This window comes from Oncorhynchus gorbuscha, linkage group LG19 (assembly GCF_021184085.1).
Source record: "Oncorhynchus gorbuscha isolate QuinsamMale2020 ecotype Even-year linkage group LG19, OgorEven_v1.0, whole genome shotgun sequence".
In the NCBI taxonomy this organism is placed as follows: Eukaryota; Metazoa; Chordata; class Actinopteri; order Salmoniformes; family Salmonidae; genus Oncorhynchus; species Oncorhynchus gorbuscha.
In genome coordinates this window covers 1,825,390-1,848,479 of record NC_060191.1, presented here as the reverse complement: position 1 = coordinate 1,848,479, position 23,090 = coordinate 1,825,390, and the positions used below count along the sequence as shown (strand labels likewise).

Genomic DNA, 23,090 nt, shown 5'->3' with positions numbered 1-23,090 from the left:
CAAAGATATCAGAACATTTAAAACCATGACTAGAGAGACTGTCAACGAATACAGCAAAGATATCAGAACATTTAAAACCATGACTAGAGAGACTGTCAACGAATACAGCAAAGATATCAGAACATTTAAAACCATGACTAGAGAGACTGTCAACGAATACAGCAAAGATATCAGAACATTTAAAACCATGACTAGAGAGACTGTCAACGAATACAGCAAAGATATCAGAACATTTAAAACCATGACTAGAGAGACTGTCAACGAATACAGCAAAGATATCAGAACATTTAAAACCATGACTAGAGAGACTGTCAACGAATACAGCAAAGATATCAGAACATTTAAAACCATGACTAGAGAGACTGTCAACGAATACAGCAAAGATATCAGAACATTTAAAACCATGACTAGAGAGACTGTCAACGAATACAGCAAAGATATCAGAACATTTAAAACCATGACTAGAGAGACTGTCAACGAATACAGCAAAGATATCAGAACATTTAAAACCATGACTAGAGAGACTGTCAACGAATACAGCAAAGATATCAGAACATTTAAAACCATGACTAGAGAGACTGTCAACGAATACAGCAAAGATATCAGAACATTTAAAACCATGACTAGAGAGACTGTCAACGAATACAGCAAAGATATCAGAACATTTAAAACCATGACTAGAGAGAGACTCAACGAATACAGCAAAGATATCAGAACATTTAAAACCATGACTAGAGAGACTGTCAACGAATACAGCAAAGATATCAGAACATTTAAAACCATGACTAGAGAGACTGTCAACGAATACAGCAAAGATATCAGAACATTTAAAACCATGACTAGAGAGAGACTGTCAACGAATACAGCAAAGATATCAGAACATTTAAAACCATGACTAGAGAGAGACTGTCAACAAATACAGCAAAGATATCAGAACATTTAAAACCATGACTAGAGAGACTGTCAACGAATACAGCAAAGATATCAGAACATTTAAAACCATGACTAGAGAGACTGTCAACGAATACAGCAAAGATATCAGAACATTTAAAACCATGACTAGAGAGAGACTGTCAACGAATACAGCAAAGATATCAGAACATTTAAAACCATGACTAGAGAGACTGTCAACGAATACAGCAAAGATATCAGAACATTTAAAACCATGACTAGAGAGACTGTCAACGAATACAGCAAAGATATCAGAACATTTAAAACCATGACTAGAGAGAGACTCAACGAATACAGCAAAGATATCAGAACATTTAAAACCATGACTAGAGAGACTGTCAACGAACACAGCAAAGATATCAGAACATTTAAAACCATGACTAGAGAGAGACTGTCAACGAACACAGCAAAGATATCAGAACATTTAAAACCATGACTAGAGAGACTGTCAACGAATACAGCAAAGATATCAGAACATTTAAAACCATGACTAGAGAGACTGTCAACGAATACAGCAAAGATATCAGAACATTTAAAACCATGACTAGAGAGAGACTGTCAACGAATACAGCAAAGATATCAGAACATTTAAAACCATGACTAGAGAGACTGTCAACGAATACAGCAAAGATATCAGAACATTTAAAACCATGTCTAGAGAGACTGTCAACGAACACAGCAAAGATATCAGAACATTTAAAACCATGACTAGAGAGACTGTCAACGAATGCAGCAAAGATATCAGAACATTTAAAACCATGACTAGAGAGAGACTCAACGAATACAGCAAAGATATCAGAACATTTAAAACCATGACTAGAGAGAGACTGTCAACGAATACAGCAAAGATATCAGAACATTTAAAACCATGACTAGAGAGACTGTCAACGAATACAGCAAAGATATCAGAACATTTAAAACCATGACTAGAGAGAGACTGTCAACGAATACAGCAAAGATATCAGAATATTTAAAACCATGACTAGAGAGACTGTCAACGAATACAGCAAAGATATCAGAACATTTAAAACCATGACTAGAGAGACTGTCAACGAATACAGCAAAGATATCAGAACATTTAAAACCATGACTAGAGAGACTGTCAACGAATACAGCAAAGATATCAGAACATTTAAAACCATGACTAGAGAGAGACTGTCAACGAATACAGCAAAGATATCAGAACATTTAAAACCATGACTAGAGAGACTGTCAACGAATACAGCAAAGATATCAGAACATTTAAAACCATGACTAGAGAGAGAGACTGTCAACGAATACAGCAAAGATATCAGAACATTTAAAACCATGACTAGAGAGACTGTCAACGAATACAGCAAAGATATCAGAACATTTAAAACCATGACTAGAGAGAGACTGTCAACGAATACAGCAAAGATATCAGAACATTTAAAACCATGACTAGAGAGACTGTCAACGAATACAGCAAAGATATCAGAACATTTAAAACCATGACTAGAGAGACTGTCAACGAATACAGCAAAGATATCAGAACATTTAAAACCATGACTAGAGAAAGATATCAGAACTTTAAAACCAACTAGAATACAGCAAAGATATCAGAACATTTAAAACCATGACTAGAGAGAGACTGTCAACGAATACAGCAAAGATATCAGAACATTTAAAACCATGACTAGAGAGAGACTGTCAACGAATACAGCAAAGATATCAGAACATTTAAAACCATGACTAGAGAGAGACTGTCAACGAATACAGCAAAGATATCAGAACATTTAAAACCATGACTAGAGAGACTGTCAACGAATACAGCAAAGATATCAGAACATTTAAAACCATGACTAGAGAGAGACTGTCAACGAATACAGCAAAGATATCAGAACATTTAAAACCATGACTAGAGAGAGACTGTCAACGAATACAGCAAAGATATCAGAACATTTAAAACCATGACTAGAGAGAGACTGTCAACGAATACAGCAAAGATATCAGAACATTTAAAACCATGACTAGAGAGACTGTCAACGAATACAGCAAAGATATCAGAACATTTAAAACCATGACTAGAGAGACTGTCAACGAATACAGCAAAGATATCAGAACATTTAAAACCATGACTAGAGAGAGACTGTCAACGAATACAGCAAAGATATCAGAACATTTAAAACCATGACTAGAGAGAGACTATCAGAACATTTAAAACAACTAGAATACAGCAAAGATATCAGAACATTTAAAACCATGACTAGAGAGAGACTGTCAACGAATACAGCAAAGATATCAGAACATTTAAAACCATGACTAGAGAGAGACTGTCAACAAATACAGCAAAGATATCAGAACATTTAAAACCATGACTAGAGAGAGACTGTCAACAATACAGCAAAGATATCAGAACATTTAAAACCATGACTAGAGAGAGACTGTCAACGAATACAGCAAAGATATCAGAACATTTAAAACCATGACTAGAGAGAGACTGTCAACAAATACAGCAAAGATATCAGAACATTTAAAACCATGACTAGAGAGAGACTGTCAACGAATACAGCAAAGATATCAGAACATTTAAAACCATGACTAGAGAGAGACTGTCAACGAATACAGCAAAGATATCAGAACATTTAAAACCATGACTAGAGAGACTGTCAACGAATACAGCAAAGATATCAGAACATTTAAAACCATGACTAGAGAGACTGTCAACGAATACAGCAAAGATATCAGAACATTTAAAACCATGACTAGAGAGAGACTCAACGAATACAGCAAAGATATCAGAACATTTAAAACCATGACTAGAGAGAGACTGTCAACGAATACAGCAAAGATATCAGAACATTTAAAACCATGACTAGAGAGAGACTCAACGAATACAGCAAAGATATCAGAACATTTAAAACCATGACTAGAGAGAGACTCAACGAATACAGCAAAGATATCAGAACATTTAAAACCATGACTAGAGAGAGACTGTCAACGAACACAGCAAAGATATCAGAACATTTAAAACCATGACTAGAGAGACTGTCAACGAATACAGCAAAGATATCAGAACATTTAAAACCATGACTAGAGAGACTGTCAACGAATACAGCAAAGATATCAGAACATTTAAAACCATGACTAGAGAGACTGTCAACGAATACAGCAAAGATATCAGAACATTTAAAACCATGACTAGAGAGACTGTCAACGAATACAGCAAAGATATCAGAACATTTAAAACCATGACTAGAGAGACTGTCAACGAATACAGCAAAGATATCAGAACATTTAAAACCATGACTAGAGAGAGACTGTCAACGAATACAGCAAAGATATCAGAACATTTAAAACCATGACTAGAGAGAGACTCAACGAATACAGCAAAGATATCAGAACATTTAAAACCATGACTAGAGAGAGACTGTCAACGAATACAGCAAAGATATCAGAACATTTAAAACCATGACTAGAGAGAGACTCAACGAATACAGCAAAGATATCAGAACATTTAAAACCATGACTAGAGAGACTGTCAACGAACACAGCAAAGATATCAGAACATTTAAAACCATGACTAGAGAGACTGTCAACGAATACAGCAAAGATATCAGAACATTTAAAACCATGACTAGAGAGACTGTCAACGAATACAGCAAAGATATCAGAACATTTAAAACCATGACTAGAGAGACTGTCAACGAATACAGCAAAGATATCAGAACATTTAAAACCATGACTAGAGAGAGACTGTCAACGAATACAGCAAAGATATCAGAACATTTAAAACCATGACTAGAGAGACTGTCAACGAATACAGCAAAGATATCAGAACATTTAAAACCATGACTAGAGAGACTGTCAACGAGTACAGCAAAGAGTCGTTGTTTTTATGAGTGACTCCATGTTTAAGTTCTTACTCAGCCCTGTCAACACTTTGTATTCAACACTTTGTATTCAACACTTTGTATTCAACACTTTGTATTCAACACTTTGTATTCAACACTTTGTATTCAACACTTTGTATTCAACACTTTGTATTCAACACTTTGTATTCAACACTTTGTATTCAACACTTTGTATTCAACACTTTGTATTCAACACTTTGTATTCAACACTTTTATAAGCCATAAAAGGCACTTTCTTCCTATTTCCACTCAGCTCTGCAACAAGCAGTGCAGCAGTAATGAATGAGTAGGAAAGTGTATCTACAGGCTTGTTGTTATTAGCGGCTTGGGTCTTTTTTAATATCAAAGAATATTTCACTCTCTCTGGTCATAGGAGTAACAGCATGAATTTGTGCATGAGGTGGAAATAATGTGGTGCGACTTGAGTTTCCCCAACAGCTGGAAGAAGGTGTCCCTTTTTGGTCAGTTTCAGTGGACGAACGCGAGAGCGGAGGGATGTTGAGAGGTGGACCCTCAGTCTGCTGCTCTCTCCCTCCGCTGAGACTGACCCTCAGTCTGCTGCTCTCTCCCTCTGCTTAGACTGACCCTCAGTCTGCTGCTCTCTCCCTCTGCTGAGACTGACCCTCAGTCTGCTGCTCTCTCCCTCCGCTGAGACTGACCCTCAGTCTGCTGCTCTCTCCCTCCGCTGAGACTGACCCTCATTCTGCTGCTCTCTCCCTCCGCTGAGACTGACCCTCAGTCTGCTGCTCTCTCCCTCCGCTGAGACTGACCCTCAGTCTGCTGCTCTCTCCCTCCGCTGAGACTGACCCTCAGTCTGCTGCTCTCTCCTCCGCTGAGACTGACCCTCAGTCTGCTGCTCTCTCCTCTGCTGAGACTGACCCTCAGTCTGCTGCTCTCTCCCTCTGCTGAGACTGACCCTCAGTCTGCTGCTCTCTCCCTCTGCTGAGACTGACCCTCAGTCTGCTGCTCTCTCCCTCTGCTGAGACTGACCCTCAGTCTGCTGCTCTCTCCCTCTGCTGAGACTGACCCTCAGTCTGCTGCTCTCTCCCTCTGCTGAGACTGACCCTCAGTCTGCTGCTCTCTCCCTCCGCTGAGACTGACCCTCAGTCTGCTGCTCTCTCCCTCTGCTGAGACTGACCCTCAGTCTGCTGCTCTCTCCCTCCGCTGAGACTGACCCTCAGTCTGCTGCTCTCTCCCTCCGCTGAGACTGACCATCAGTCTGCTGCTCTCTCCCTCCGCTGAGACTGACCCTCAGTCTGCTGCTCTCTCCCTCTGCTGAGACTGACAATCAGTCTGCTGCTCTCTCCCTCCGCTGAGACTGACCCTCAGTCTGCTGCTCTCTCCCTCTGCTGAGACTGACAATCAGTCTGCTGCTCTCTCCCTCCGCTGAGACTGACCCTCAGTCTGCTGCTCTCTCCCTCCGCTGAGACTGACCATCAGTCTGCTGCTCTCTCCCTCCGCTGAGACTGACCCTCAGTCTGCTGCTCTCTCCCTCTGCTGAGACTGACCCTCAGTCTGCTGCTCTCTCCCTCCGCTGAGACTGACCCTCAGTCTGCTGCACTCTCCCTCCGCTGAGACTGACCATCAGTCTGCTGCTCTCTCCCTCCGCTGAGACTGACCCTCAGTCTGCTGCTCTCTCCCTCTGCTGAGACTGACCCTCAGTCTGCTGCTCTCTCCCTCCGCTGAGACTGACCCTCAGTCTGCTGCTCTCTCCCTCCGCTGAGACTGACCATCAGTCTGCTGCTCTCTCCCTCCGCTGAGACTGACCCTCAGTCTGCTGCTCTCTCCCTCTGCTGAGACTGACAATCAGTCTGCTGCTCTCTCCCTCCGCTGAGACTGACCCTCAGTCTGCTGCTCTCCCTCCGCTGAGACTGACCCTCAGTCTGCTGCTCTCTCCCTCCGCTGAGACTGACCCTCAGTCTGCTGCTCTCTCCCTCCGCTGAGACTGACCTTCAGATGGAGGCACCATCAGCCCAGTAAAATAAAAAGTGAATTATTTAAATGTATGCTCACAAGTAACACAACAGATCTGTTATCTGTGTGATCATATAGCCTCAAATGTTTTAATATCGTTTTTTTTAAATGTCCCTAACAACAATGCATTGTCAGGGCAATTCAAGCAAAGCCAGTATGCGGTGATAATATATTGAGCTTACTGCACAAACCTCATTGCTACAGTACTGTTTTTAATTGGTTAATGTTTCAAAGGCTTATATTTTAAGTCATGTTGATAAACAGAGTAGTAGATCTCGGAAGGCAGAGTGATTCTGAGTCAAAGGTTGGTGACGGCTTCTCTAACATCGCGCGTGTGTGTGTGTGTGTGTGTGTGTGTGTGTGTGTGTGTGTGTGTGTGTGTGTGTGTGTGTGTGTGTGTGTGTGTGTGTGTGTGTGTGTGTGTGTGTGTGTGTGTGTGTGTGTGTGTGTGTGTGTGTGTGTGTGTGTGTGTGTGTGTGTGTGTGTGTGGAAAGGAAGACCTTTTAGTATACACTTGTTATCAGTTCAACAGCAAGCTCTCTTGCTCCCTCTCTTTCCTCTCTCTCACACACACTTTCTCATTCTCTATCTCTTTTCTTTACTCTGCCTCTGTGTCTCTGGTGTGAATTCCCAGAGTTGTTCTAACCCAGGCCCTTCCTACATTAATGTTAGTCTTCCGGTCTACTGAGCTGCCTGTTCCGGTCGGGAATGTTGCCCATTCACTGTGGGAATGCCTCCACATTCTACAGTTGAAGAGACGTGTGTGTGTGTGTGTGTGTGTGTGTGTGTGTGTGTGTGTGTGTGTGTGTGTGTGTGTGTGTGTGTGTGTGTGTGTGTGTGTGTGTGTGTGTGTGTGTGTGTGTGTGTGTGTGTGTGTGTGTGTGTGTGTGTGTGTGTGTGTGTGTGTGTGTGTGTGTAAGAGACGTCTGTCCCAATTCCCATCACATCCCAGTGGACTGGGCAGGAGGGCTAAATAAATGTCCCAGCCTCGTCTCCACACTACAGGCAGGGATATCATTAGTTAGGTGTGTGTGTGGGGCGTGCCTGGGTGTGTCTTCTCTTCATAGTGTTTATCATCAGCCCATAACCAGGAGATGTATAATGCTCTATATATTCTCTCTTCTTAAACACTTACTCTATTCCAAAGAGCGAGAGGGGATCATTTCATCTGTCCAAATAACTAGAATCAACGTTTGATGTGTGAAGTTGTAATGATCCCGTGGTTGTTCATTAACAACACTCTGATAGTGTTTCTGTGGGGAACAGCAGCAGTAGTGTTGTGACCTTCTGACTGTTTCCTTCCATTGCTGCTGTTTTTCACACTGACTGAAAATATGCTACGTTTTTCTTAAACTGTACAGGATATTTACCCAAATGGACATTATTTTCAGTCTCTGTTTCTTTCTCTCGTTCAGTCTCTCTCTTCCTCTGTTCTCTCATCCTGTTCTCCTAGTGAAGCTAATCCGGACTACATTTCAAGAGCCCTCTTCTGTCTTTCCTCCCTCTCTTTTTAGTCTTCTGTCGTTCCTGAAGTGGCACTAATCTCCCCCTCTCCCTGTCTCTTCTCTTTTTATGATCTGTCGACTGGAGCAAAACTAATCTAGGCTTCATCCACTACAATGTCTTTCTCTCTCTCTCCTTCCATCCCCATGTTTCCCACCCTCTCCTTCCATCCCCATGTTTCCCACCCTCTCTCTCTCCTTCCATCCTCATGTTTCCCACCCTCTCTCCTTCCATCCCCATGTTTCCTACCCGCTCTCTCTCCTTCCATCCCCATGTTTCCTACCCACTCTCTCTCCTTCTATCCCCATGTTTCCCACCCTCTCTCTCTCCTTCCATCCCCATGTTTCCCACCCTCTCTCTCTCCTTCCATCCCCATGTTTCCCACCCTCTCTCTCTCTCTCCTTCCATCCCCATGTTTCCCACCCTCTCTCTCTCTCTCTCTCCTTCCATCCCCATGTTTCCCACCCTCTCTCTCTCTCTCTCCTTCCATCCCCATGTTTCCCACCCTCTCTCTCTCTCTCCTTCCATCCCCATGTTTCCCACCCTCTCTCCCTCTCTACCTATCTGACTCTGCTCCCTCCATCCCTCCAACATTTTCTTTGTCTTTTCTATCTCTCCTCTGTATCTCTCCATCTCCTCTCTGGCCATTTATTTACCAAGTCTCCCTCTTTTATTTTGTTCTCTATCTCTGTCATGCAGGGGCTGTTCTGTAAATGTGTTGGGATGAGGATACACGAGGAGAGAGCAGGATGAGACTGAGATGGAAGAGAGGAGAGATGAAAAAGTCTCTCTGTCTCTCTGTCCATTAGTGGTGCAGCTGTTGTTGTGCTCCCTGCAGCAACGCCTCACTCTCTCTCTGGTTCCTTCCTGTAGAGGTTCCCTTTTATCTATCAGGTAGAGAGGCACATACAGTGTGTGTGAGGGCCCAGCGATGGCCGCTCCTGCCCTTTAGCCACAGCCTGTCTCTGGATGCTCAGGATGCTTGATTTATTATCTCTGTCTGTGACTCTGTCTCTCTCTCCAACTCTGTCTCTCTCTCTCTCTCTCTCTCTCTCTCTCTCTCTCTCTCTCTCTCTCTCTCTCTCTCTCTCTCTCTCTCTCTCTCTCTCTCTCTCTAACTCTGTCTCTCTAACTCTGTCTCTCTAACTCTGTCTCTCTGCCTCTCTCTCTCTGCCTCTCTCTCTCTGCCTCTCTTTCTCTCTCTGCCTCTCTTTCTCTCTCTGCCTCTCTTTCTCTCTCTGCCTCTCTTTCTCTCTCTGCCTCTCTCTCTCACTCTCTCTCTCTCTCTCTCTCTCTCTAACTCTGTCTCTCTAACTCTGTCTCTCTAACTCTGTCTCTCTAACTCTGTCTCTCTGCTCTGTCTCTCTGCCTCTCTCTCTCTGCCTCTCTCTCTCTGCCTCTCTTTCTCTCTCTGCCTCTCTTTCTCTCTCTGCCTCTCTTTCTCTCTCTGCCTCTCTTTCTCTCTCTGCCTCTCTCTCTCACTCTCTCTCTCTCTCTCTCTCTGCCTCTCTCTCTCTCTCTGCCTCTCTCTCTCACTGCCTCGCTCTCAATTCAATTCAATTCAAACGTGTTAACATTGCCAAAGCAAGTGAGGTAGATAATATATAAAGTGAATATATAAAGTGAAATAAACAATAAAAATTAACAGTAAACATTACACATAGAGAAGTTTCAGAACATTTACATTACATTTAAGTCATTTAGCAGACGCTCTTATCCAGAGCGACTTACAAATTGGTGCATTCACCTTATGACATCCAGTGGGACAGTCACTTAACAATAGTGCATCTAAAACTTAGGGGGGGTGGGGTGAGAGGGATTACAATTAAGACATTACAAATGTCATATTATATATATATATACAGTGTTTTAACAATGTACAAATGGTTAAAGGACACAAGATAAAATAAATAAGCATAAATATGGGTTGTATTTACAATAGTGTTTGTTCTTCACTGGTTGCCCTTTTCTCGTGGCAACAGGTCACAAATCTTGCTGCTCCTCTCGCTCTCTGCCTCTCTCTCTTTCTCTCTCTGCCTCTCTCTCTCTCTGCCTCTCTCTCTCTCTCTCTCTCTCTCTGCCTCTCTCTCTCTCCCTCTGCCTCTCTCTCTCTCTCTGCCTCTCTCTCTCTGCCTCTCTCTGCCTCTCTCTGCCTCTCCCTCTCTCTCTCTTTGCCTCTCTCTCTCTCTCTCTCTCTCTCTCTCCCTCTCTCTCTCCCTCTCTCTCTCTCTCTCTCTGTCTGCATGTCCATTAGTGGTTGTTTAGTGCAGCTGTTGTTGTGCTCCCTGCAGCAACGCCTCACTCTCTCTCTGGTTCCTTCCTGTAGAGGTTCCCTTTTATCTGACAGCCAGCATGGCAGTGTGGCACATACAGTGTGTGTGAGGACGCAGCGATGGCCGTTCCCGTCCTTTAGCCACAGTCTCTCTCTGGCTGCTCTGGATGCTTTCAACTGTCTCTACGACTGTCTCTATCTCTACGACTGTCTCACCAGCTGTCTCTACGACTGTCTATCTCTATGACTGTCTATCTCTATGACTGTCTCTACAGCTGTCTCTACGACTGTCTCTTTCTCTACAACTATCTCTACCTCTATCTCTATGACTGTCTCTACGACTGTCTCTACCTCTACGACTGTCTCTACGACTGTCTCTTTCTCTACGACTGTCTCTACGACTGTCTCTTTCTCTACGACTGTCTCTTTCTCTACGACTGTCTATCTCTACCTCTATCTCTACCTCTATCTCTATGACTTTCTCTACGACTGTCTCTTTCTCTACAACTATCTCTACCTCTATGGCTATCTCTACGACTGTCTCTACGGCTATCTCTACTGCTGTCTCTACGACTGTCTCTACGACTGTCTCTTTCTCTACAACTATCTCTACCTCTATCTCTATGACTGTCTCTACGGCTATCTCTATCTCTACCTCTATGATTGTCTCTACGACTGTCTCTACGACTGTCTCTACGACTGTATCTCTACCTCTATCTCTACGACTGTCTCTTTCTCTACAGCCGTCTCTACAACGGTCTCTTTCTCTACAGCTGTCTCTACGACTATCTCTACGGCTGTCTCTACGACTGTCTCTACGGCTATCTCTACGGCTATCTCTACGACTGTCTCTACGGCTATCTCTACGACTGTCTCTATCTCTACGACTGTCTCTTTCTCTACAGCCGTCTCTACGACTGTCTCTTTCTCTACCTCTCTCTACGACTATCTCTACAATTGTCTCTACAGCTGTCTCTATCTCTACCTCTATCTCTACCTCTACGACTGTCTCTTTCTCTACAGCCGTCTCTAACGACGGTCTCTTTCTCTACGGCTGGCTCTAGCTCTATGACTGTCTCTTTCTCTACGGCTGGCTCTACGACTGTCTCTATCTCTACGACGGTCTCTGTCTCTTTCTCAACGGCTTTCTCTGTCTCTAGGACTGTCTCTACAGCTGTCTCTACGACGGTCTCTACGGCTATCTCTATCTCTATGACCGTCTCTACGACTGTCTCTACTACTGTCTGTCTCTTTCTCTACGACGGTCTCTTGTCTCTTTCTCTACGACTGTCTCTACGACTGTCTCTACGACTGTCTCTTTCTCTACAACTATCTCTACCTCTATCTCTATGACTGTCTCTACGGCTGTCTATCTCTACCTCTATCTCTATGACTGTCTACAGCTGTCTATCTCTACCATTGTCTCTACGACTGTTTCTACAGCTGTCTCTACGACTAGCTCTACGACTGTCTCTACGGCTATCTCTACGACTGTCTCTACGGCTATCTCTACGACTGTCTCTACGGCTATCTCTACGACTGTCTCTACGACTGTCTCTACTGCTGTCTCTACGACGTTCTCTTTCTCTACGACGGTTCTCTTTCTCTACGACGTTCTCTTTCTCTACGACGGTCTCTTTCTCTACGACTATCTCTATCTCTACAATTGTCTCTACAGCTGTCTCTACGACTGTCTCTATCTCTACCTCTATCTCTACGACTGTCTCTTTCTCTACCTCTATCTCTACGACTATCTCTACAATTGTCCCTACAGCTGTCTCTACGACTGTCTCTATCTCTATCTCTACGACTGTCTCTTTCTCTACCTCTATGACTATCTCTATCTCTACAATTGTCTCTACAGCTGTCTCTACGACTGTCTCTCTCTCTACCTCTATCTCTACGACTGTCTCTTTAATATATATGCCATTTAGCAGACGCTTTTATCCAAAGCGACTTACAGTCATGTGTGCATACAATCTACGTATGGGTGGTCCCGGGGATCGAACCCACTACCCTGGCGTTACAAGCGCCATGCTCTACCAACTGAGCTACAGAAGGACCTCTATCTCTACGACTATCTCTATCTCTACAATTGTCTCTACAGCTGTCTCTACGACTGTCTCTACCTCTATATCTACGACTGTCTCTTTCTCTACAGCCGTCTCTACGATGGTCTCTTTCTCTACGACGGTCTCTTTCTCTACGGCTGGCTCTAGCTCTACGACTGTCTCTAGCTCTATGACTGTCTCTTTCTCTACGGCTGTCTCTAGCTCTATGACTGTCTCTTTCTCTACGGCTGTCTCTAGCTCTATGACTGTCTCTTTCTCTACGATGGTCTCTTTCTCTACGACACTCTCTTTCTCTACGGCTGGCTCTAGCTCTATGACTGTCTCTAGCTCTGACTGTCTCTTTCTCTACGGCTGGCTCTAGCTCTATGACTGTCTCTAGCTCTCTGACTGTCTCTTTCTCTACGGCTGGCTCTAGCTCTATGACTGTCTCTTTCTCTACGGCTGGCTCTAGCTCTATGACTGTCTCTAGCTCTATGACTGTCTCTAGCTCTATGACTGTCTCTAGCTCTGACTGTCTCTTTCTCTACAGCTGGCTCTAGCTCTATGACTGTCTCTTTCTCTACGACGGTCTCTTTCTCTACGACACTCTCTTTCTCTACGGCTGGCTCTAGCTCTATGACTGTCTCTAGCTCTGACTGTCTCTTTCTCTACGGCTGGCTCTAGCTCTATGACTGTCTCTAGCTCTGACTGTCTCTTTCTCTACGGCTGGCTCTAGCTCTATGACTGTCTCTAGCTCTACGACTGGCTCTAGCTCTGACTGTCTCTTTCTCTACAACGGTCTCTTTCTCTACGACGGTCTCTTTCTCTACGACGGTCTCACTCTCTGCGACGGTCTCTACAACGGTCTCGCTATCCTGTCTTTTTCAAACAACAAACCGTGCTCTGAATGTACTTTTCAGGTGGCGATTCCCTTTAGTTGGGGACGAGCACTCACAAACACACACGGGGATCTGAATGTTCTTTTCAGGTGGCGATTCCCTTTAGTTGGGGACGAGCACTCACAAACACACACGGGGATCTGAATGTTCTTTTCAGGTGGCGATTCCCTTTAGTTGGGGACGAGCACTCACAAACACACACGGGGATCTGAATGTTCTTTTCAGGTGGCGATTCCCTTTAGTTGGGGACGAGCACTCACAAACACACACGGGGATCTGAATGTTCTTTTCAGGTGGCGATTCCCTTTAGTTGGGGACGAGCACTCACAAACACACACGGGGATCTGAATGTTCTTTTCAGGTGGCGATTCCCTTTAGTTGGGGACGAGCACTCACAAACACACACGGGGATCTGAATGTTCTTTTCAGGTGGCGATTCCCTTTAGTTGGGGACGAGCACTCACAAACACACACGGGGATCTGAATGTTCTTTTCAGGTGGCGATTCCCTTTAGTTGGGGACGAGCACTCACAAACACACACGGGGATCTGAATGTTCTTTTCAGGTGGCGATTCCCTTTAGTTGGGGACGAGCACTCACAAACACACACGGGGATCTGAATGTTCTTTTCAGGTGGCGATTCCCTTTAGTTGGGGACGAGCACTCACAAACACACACGGGGATCTGAATGTTCTTTTCAGGTGGCGATTCCCTTTAGTTGGGGACGAGCACTCACAAACACACACGGGGATCTGAATGTTCTTTTCAGGTGGCGATTCCCTTTAGTTGGGGACGAGCACTCACAAACACACACGGGGATCTGAATGTTCTTTTCAGGTGGCGATTCCCTTTAGTTGGGGACGAGCACTCACAAACACACACGGGGATCTGAATGTTCTTTTCAGGTGGCGATTCCCTTTAGTTGGGGACGAGCACTCACAAACACACACGGGGATCTGAATGTTCTTTTCAGGTGGCGATTCCCTTTAGTTGGGGACGAGCACTCACAAACACACACGGGGATCTGAATGTTCTTTTCAGGTGGCGATTCCCTTTAGTTGGGGACGAGCACTCACAAACACACACGGGGATCTGAAGGACAGAGCGGTAACAGAGAGTCCATCAGGTACACTGTCATTGTACCAAGGTCACCCAGCACTCTGTGGTGGCATCCTCTTCTCTCCTGTGTCATTGTAGCAAGGTCACCCAGCACTCTGTGGTGGCATCCTCTTCTCTCCTGTGTCATTGTGTGTGTGTTTATCCACTCAAATTAACCAGCACTCTCCTGTGTGCGTGTGTCACAGGCCAACTTTTTCTCTAACTGAAATGAACTTAAACAGCTGTAAAGAGAGCACGGCAGGTAGGACACAGTTGCACGTGACACAGGAAGCTCCTAAGGTCTGTGCTGGGATTAATTAGTCACTTTATCTATGTTCCTCTCTCCCTGTTGGTGTCTATTTATTGAATTCAATTCTCTTTGGATATCTTGGTTCTGCAGACTGCTGAATGACATTGTAAATGAACAGAAAGTCTAACTTTGACTCCACAGTAAATTTGACACTACTGAAGTGTCCCGGTGAAGTGTCCCCTACCCACTCCAGTAGAGTGTCACGGCAAAAATCCTCCTTCCCCAATTCTGCTGTGCTAGAACAGTGTTGTATCAGACGCAACCTTCAAAATCCACATCACCAGAGTGGTGTCACGCTGAAACAGCTCCCCCTGCTGCTCCGCCTTTCTTTCCTCCTTTCCCCCTCAATCTTCCGCTATCTTCCTCTACTTACCTTTCAATGAAGACAACTTCTCCAAACACGAAGTCTGCTGTTATTCCCCACCCTCCTCTCTCATTCTCTTTCCTTCTCTCTCTTTCCCACTGTGTGAAGCCATTATAGACCTTCTCCTCTCTCTAATTGATTTTCCCTTTCTCCTACTTTTTCTCCCTCCCTCTCTCTCCCCTGCTGTGAACAGTCCATCGGTCATTTCAGGTTCCCTTCTCCGGTCTTTCACTTCTTTTGCGCTTTTTTCCAACTTTTTTTTCTTTTTCTATTTTGAATACCTTTGTGCCCCCTGCCCACCCTTCCGAACACACACACACACACTCGCTCACACACACACACCGCTCGTCTACCTCTCTCTCCGACTTCCAGCACAACACTGAAGGACTAACTTTGACCAACTTCCTACCGTGATTCTATTTGTCGGCGAGCAGGTTTGGAATGTTTTCCGCCCAGGAAGATGGCTCCCGACCTCTAGTCACTGTGTTTATAAAATGGCGGCGTGGGGAAGGAGAGGTGGAGTCACGGAATGGTGTCTCTCTGCAGTTCTCTGTCTGGAGACACACATGCATGCTCACATCCACTCACACTCACACAGTGGGTCTCTTTCTGCAGTGCTTTCCTGAGATGCATGCGACCATGGCAGCCATTTTGGGGTAGAGCTGGCCGTGACCAATACAGAACAGTTATCTACAGCACGCATGTAGTCATTCACGCATGTAGTCATTCACGCATGTAGTCATTCACACAAATTTACCTAATCATATACAACAACAATACACATAACTTTGGTATTTCCACCATTTAGATGCATTTTGAGTAGTTAAAAAAGCTTTTTATTTCTCATTTTAACAATCTGTCATAAAGAACGTATGTTCAACTTAATATCTCAAGAGGCCAAATAAAGTATCCTGGTTGACCACTTCATCTTAAATCAGACATAAATCCCCTTGTGACATGGGGAATGCAAGCTTGTTCTGTACCACAGGGAAGGGCAATTGAATGTAAGCTTCACAAAATAATGGAATTGTGAAAATGTCTTGCCTGTATGTCTCTGGGTAACAGGGTTGATGTGTTGTGCTCCACCTGCTCAGTTTTCCACCACAAAACACCAGAAAATGGCCGAAGGAGTAGAACCAGCTCACCTGCTTTTACACCAGGATTTTACTATTAATGTTCAATATCTGTATTTAAAAAGGAATAGTTTCACCAGCATCTTATTATAATATTAAAACGAGTTCAGTTCACGTAACAGGATTGACCTTAAAATGAGGGACAGGTTTATTTATTTTTTTACCTTAAAATGAAGCACTTAAATATGAATCTTAAATGACTTTGTTAAAGCAACAAAATAACTAGGGTCTTACAATGATGGTGAAAATTGAGATATGTTGGGATTAAGTGGGTTAAATCTTCCTAGAATTCAGAGGATGCACAGAGGGACATGTTAAAATGCTGAATGTTGGTACTTTAGTCTTTGTTAAAGGTGATCGCTCCTCTGGTACTTTAGTCTTTGTTAAAGGTGATCGCTCCTCTGGTACTTTAGTCTTTGTTAAAGGTGATCGCTCCTCTGGTACTTTAGTCTTTGTTAAAGGTGATCGCTCCTCTGGTACTTTAGTCTTTGTTAAAGGTGATCGCTCCTCTGGTACTTTAGTCTTTGTTAAAGGTGATCGCTCCTCTATTTCCTGGTTGCTAAAATTCTAATTCAATATCTTTTCCATAACCAAAAATATTGTGTTTTCAGCTGTTTGAAGCAGCAAAACAGAAAGTTAAAGATTCAAAGAAGTAACATAAGAACCTAGAACAGATCTACCGCTTCAGAGACTTGCTTTCAATGAGAGTGACAGATCTGTAACTCGCATTTCTATGTGACTTTGGTTGGGTCACCCAAAAAGTGCCATATTGCAGCTTTGATATAAAGATCTGATTTATTGAATTTTCTATGTGGACTATATTAATGGACACTTCAGTTAATATATCCGTCTTTTAATATTCAATATTTGTGCAGAATTTCTGCTTGAAATATCAAAGGGATGAAAAGGCACTCATCTCGTAGAACGATCTATTCATTATCAGTGAACAAAAAAATATATTACGTTTTTCAATTATTTTACGTATATATACATTTTTTTAGCATTGACGATTCAACATTGAATTGTTTATGCAGACTTTGAGTGTTCTTCTTGAAACGGCAGTATAGTTTGGTAAAGTATTACGTTTATTAAACCGTTCTAATCACGCAGAGTCATTTTAAAGTCAGCTATTGATGTAGGCATTAGGTCAATGCGTACATTTCAAAATCACTTAATGCTCTTTAATTTATTAATTTAGTCTTTGAGTATGCATTTGTTTGTTGCCTTTGATGTAAATAGTTTGGTATGTTCTGTTGATTTTATTTGGAGAATTACCTGATAAAACCTGCTTTATTTCAGCTGTTTTTATCCACTCAATGTGGACATGAAAGATTGGATTAATAGAACCCTGCTACTTTTACTTTATCATTATTAACTAATGTTACAAAACAGAATAAGGAACAGAAGTGATGTGTTCTGTAACTTTCATAGTTTTGATGCTTTGGACACAAAATGCCTTTTTCACATTTTCTTCTGCTTAACGTTAGTGCACACACACACACACACACACACACACACACACACACACACACACACACACACACACACACACACACACACACACACACACACACACACACACACACACACACACAGTGAGGCCCGATCACAGCATGTAATTGAATGCTTGGTTAACTCTTCCATAGTTATTTCTTCAGGATATGAGAGGTTTGTTAAGCCCCTCCCTCATCAACATGGGAGCCTCTTTGACTTGTAGTACAACCCTATAGACATAACAGAATATAACACCTATAGATACCTTAGTCAAGCCCTAATAACACACACACACAGAAAATTATCTCCAAGCTAAGCATTCGATCAGTGAGCCATCTTGTGAAAAACATATCTTAGACATCAGGGTTCTGCTGATGTACACAATTCATTGTAGGAAAACAGTCAACTGCATAACAGTTTCATTACAATGATCTCCTGCACATGTTCTGCTATTTTCTTCCTAGACCTTTCCCCTGTTCTCTCCCTTCACTATCAGCCTTACTTTTCTACTTCTTTTTGCTTTTTCTGGTCTTGTAGCCTTCTCTCCCACCTCTCTCACCCCCTGCCCCTCTCCACCTTGCTTTGCCCTCCAGCACCCATCCACCCCTCTCTAACTCCCTCATTCCTCCTCCCTCTCCCTCCAGTCCTCAATTATTTCCTTTTAGTCAGCCCCCCTGCTGAGAGACACCCAGACACAAACACCCTCCCTCATCCACCTCTTTCTCTCCCTCTCTCCGCCTGACCTTCTTACAATCTTTCCTTCCCTCACTTCTTTTCTCCGTCTGTTTTTCTCCCAGGTCTTTTCCACCTCCACCCTTTCATTTCCTCTCATATGTCCTCTTTTGTTTCTCTCTGTCATTCTGAATTTAGTTGCCTTCTTTCTTTTTCTTAATCACTTTTTCTTAATCACTCTTTTATTCTTAATCACTCTTTTATTCTTAATCACTCTTTTATTCTTAATCACTTTTATTCTTAATCACTCTTTTATTCTTAATCACTCTCTTATTCTTAATCTCTCTCTTATTCTTAATCACTCTCTTATTCTTAATCACTCTTTTATTCTTATTCTTAATCACTCTCTTAATCATTCTTAATCAATCTCTCTTATTCTTAATCTTACACTCTTTATTCTTATTCTTAATCACTCTCTTATTCTTAATCACTCTCTTATTCTTAATCACTCTCTTATTCTTAATCACTCTCTTATTCTTAATCACTCTCTTATTCTTAATCACTCTCTTATTCTTAATCACTCTCTTAGTCTTAATCACTCTCTTAGTCTTAATCACTCTCTTAGTCTTAATCACTCTCTTTAATCACTCTCTTATTCTTAATCACTCTCTTATTCTTAATCACTCTCTCTATTCTTAATCACTCTCTTATTCTTAATCACTCTCTTATTCTTAATCACTCTCTCTATTCTTAATCACTCTCTTATTCTTAATCACTCTCTTATTCTTAATCACTCTCTCTTATTCTTAATCACTCTCTTATTCTTAATCACTCTCTCTATTCTTAATCACTCTCTCTTATTCTTAATCACTCTCTCTTAGTCTTAATCACTCTCTCTTAGTCTTAATCACTCTCTCTTAGTCTTAATCACTCTCTCTTAGTCTTAATCACTCTCTTATTCTTAATCACTCTCTTATTCTTAATCACTCTCTCTATTCTTAATCACTCTCTCTTAGTCTTAATCTCCTTGTCTTAATCTCTCTCTTAGTCTTAATCACTTATCTTCCTCCTGACTCACTTTCTTCGCTTGTTTTTCATTCAACCTTTAAGAAAATTTGCATTGGGGACATATTTTAGGGTTGCGCAGTCAGTAGTCATTTTTCATGGCATTTGGCTGTGAGTAATGGTAAACCCTCCCCTAGTCATTTTTCTGTTTGTTTTTTTGTTTCAGGCAAGTAATGCTGTAGTTTTTGGGAAACTTGAATATTACTTGAATAATGAACTTTATTTTTATGTCCTGCTCTCTCCCTTTCTTCCCCTCGCTTAGCAACCGTAGGGTCCAAGCAGAACAAGCAGGAACAGGGTGAGATACAACTGCTGTGTGTGTGTGTGTGTGTGTGTGTGTGTGTGTGTGTGTGTGTGTGTGTGTGTGTGTGTGTGTGTGTGTGTGTGTGTGTGTGTGTGTGTGTGTGTGTGTGTGTGTGTGTGTGTGTGTGTGTGTGTGTGTGTGTGTGTGTCCGTTCGTTCGTTCGTTCGTTCATGTGGTATGCAAAGCATGCACAGGATGTTCTTTGGTATTGATGAACTGCTAATTCTTTGACTCTCTCTCAGGTACTCCAGCTCTTCACAGTGATGTGTGTTCAATGAGGACAGTTCCTCTTTCTCTCCTCCTACTCCTTGTCCCACTCTTGAACTTCCTCTCTATCTAACATCCCTCTATTCAAGCTGACCTCCTGAGTATCTACCATGCCCACTGTAGATGGCCTGCCTCACCCACTCAGTCCCTACTTTAAACTAGCCACACCTCATAGGGAGGTCAAGTCTTCATTTCAGACCCTCAAATGACTGTAATAGGGTAGACTTCAACACTACACACACTCCAACTACACATCACCTCTGTCTTTTCTGGGGTGGCACTAATCTTTCTCTTCTTGGCCTCCTCTTTTCTCTCTGTCCACTCTCTCCTCTCGTTCCCCCTCTTCCATCCCTCGCTCCTGACTAAGCTCCCTCTGAAACAGACTGACACTAATCTACCATCAAAGCTCTCATTCTTCATTTCCCACCTTTATCCACTCCATCCTGTAGACTCCACCTGTCTCTCTCTCTCTCTCTCTCTCTCTCTCTCTCTCTCTCTCTCTCTCTCTCTCTCTCTCTCTCTCTCTCTCTCTCTCTCTCTCTCTCTCTCTCTCTCTCTCTCTCTCTCTCTCTCTCTCTCCTCTCTCTCCCTCTCTCTCTCTCTCTCTCTTCCTCTCTCTCCCGCTCTCTCTCTTCCTCTCTCTCTTCCTCTCTCTCTTCCTCTCTCTCTTCCTCTCTCTCTCTTCCTCTCTCTCTTCCTCTCTCTCTTCCTCTCTCTCTCTTCCTCTCTCTCTTCCTCTCTCTCTTCCTCTCTCTCTTCCTCTCTCTCTTCCTCTCTCTCTCTCTCTCTTCCTCTCTCTCTCTCTCTCTCTCTCTTCCTCTCTCTTCCTCTCTCTCTCTCTCTCTCTCTCTCTCTCTCTCTCTCTCTCTCTCTCTCTCTCTCTCTCTCTCTGTGTCTGTGTGTGTGAACATAATGTGCCAGCTGAGCCAAAGTGGACCATCCAGACTTTGTTCTGTTAAATTACTACGGAGAGGACCAGATTTAGAGTTGACTGCTTCTGAACACAACCATGTTTTTGAGTTGACCTCATTGGATTTGAAAGTCATTGTTTTCTAGACGAAAAACAATTCATTTTTTTGTATCCATTGTGGGACCAACTGTTAAACACAGTAACACCAAACGTTGATACAAGTTAACCAGTGACGACACTGCCTAAACCAGGATATGCTGTGTGAGTGGTACCCTGGGAATGATGAACTAGAATATTGTGACTGTTCTGCTACGCCCTCTGCTGGGATCATACTGGTTAGACTGGTCCAACTGGGCTGTAACACCTGACACTCTGGGATTGGAGAACAGACCCTGCTACTCTGTGCTCTTCATCTGACCATATCTGGAATTAACTGGACTGTGTCTTATGGTTTACCTCTGTCTTAAAAGACAATCAAAAGGAATTGTGGGAAACACACTGAGGGTACTTCCTCACTTCACACGCACCGAACCACATCGGCTGATTGACAGATGCTCCTCGCCAACCAGGTGTGCAGATATAGTATTTAGACTGTCTGCTGAGCACTTAACCAGGCGAGGACCTCTACCTATGAGAAGAGGCCCAAAGCTGGTGTTTGTTTGAATAGAGGTTTTTGTTTTAGTGCAGTAAAGATTCTGCTGTAGGTGTTTCAGTTAAATGTTGATGTTTTGTAGAGGTCCTGTAATGTTGATGTTTTGTAGAGGTCCTGTAATGTTGATGTTTTGTAGAGGTCCTGTAATGTTGCTGTTTTGTAGAGGTCCTGTAATGTCGGCATCCATTTTGATTCTTTGAAACATCCTGAAAAGAAATCTACATTTTTACATGGCTGAACTTTTTGTATACAAATGTTTACAGGTCTAGATTTAGATTGTTGTTGTTTATAGTGCTATCAAGAATAACTAAAGCACTTTAGTACAGGTTACCCTGTATTTTTCTTTCAGTTATAAAACATACATTTTTATCATCTTTTCCTTAAACAAATAGCATTAAAAAATGCCATTTTATTATCAAAGCAATTTAAATGAATTAATTTTATTTCGATTGTTTCATATATTTTATCTGTTGGTTAGATATGACATTTTTGAATTTATTACTTCAATGCAATTTCATGTTCCAATCATAAAAGTAATATATCACCAACCTAGCAAACATGCATGTTTCCTTTTCAAAAGTGAAACTGAAATTATTAACTGAAATTATTCTAATTAATTTAATTCCACAAAAAATAGTGTATATTTAATTAAATTAATAATTCTGATTAGTATCTTACCTTAATCCAACATCATTAATCATTCTTAAATACAGGCTTTTCTGGGCTGCAGTTTCTTCCACATTCTAATGTTGTCTTTGGTCACAGCATTTAGAAAACAATGTTTTCCTTGAGAATAAATATGTTGACTATTAGTTATGCCTGTAAGCACTTACTCAGAGAGATGAGTTTGTAGTATTACTTTATACACACATTTGGATATCAATATGCCTTAAATGACTGTTCTAGTCTACGCAGGTTATTCAGTAATGTAATGATTATTCCAGGGGTTTAAACACTGATGTCTGGAACCTTGTTGTATAAAGCTGGTGCTCCCAGATTGAGTTTTTTTGTTTTCACATTTTAGTGAAGTATGTAGCATCTTCTATGAAGAGCGAACTGCAAACTGAGCCCATTTGTACAAGGTGAGATGACAAAATAAAGATGATTGCAATAAGACTGAAATGTCGTATCTTTGCTATTTGTGGTTTTTCGCGGTTTATTTGTCTTCCTTCTTGTTTCTTTATTTTACTACAGGAAGTTCTATAATCAAGACAAATTTAGACAGTGTGTACACGCACGCACGCACGCACACACACACACACACACACACACACACACACGCACGCACGCACACAC

The 23,090-nt window shown here is 42.5% G+C and overlaps 1 protein-coding gene across 1 annotated transcript in view; it reads left to right on the top strand.

The window, feature by feature from the left end:
* The window catches only part of LOC124005816 (ephrin-A4-like), a 115,467-nt gene extending 94,667 nt beyond the window's left edge, over window positions 1-20,800 (top strand). The window contains exons 4-5 of the mRNA XM_046315386.1: window positions 19,924-19,959; window positions 20,208-20,800. Coding sequence (XP_046171342.1) covers window positions 19,924-19,959; window positions 20,208-20,305 — 134 coding nt within the window. The 3' untranslated portion in view covers window positions 20,306-20,800. The remainder of the gene's footprint in view (window positions 1-19,923; window positions 19,960-20,207) is intronic.
* Window positions 20,801-23,090: the final 2,290 nt, after the last annotated feature.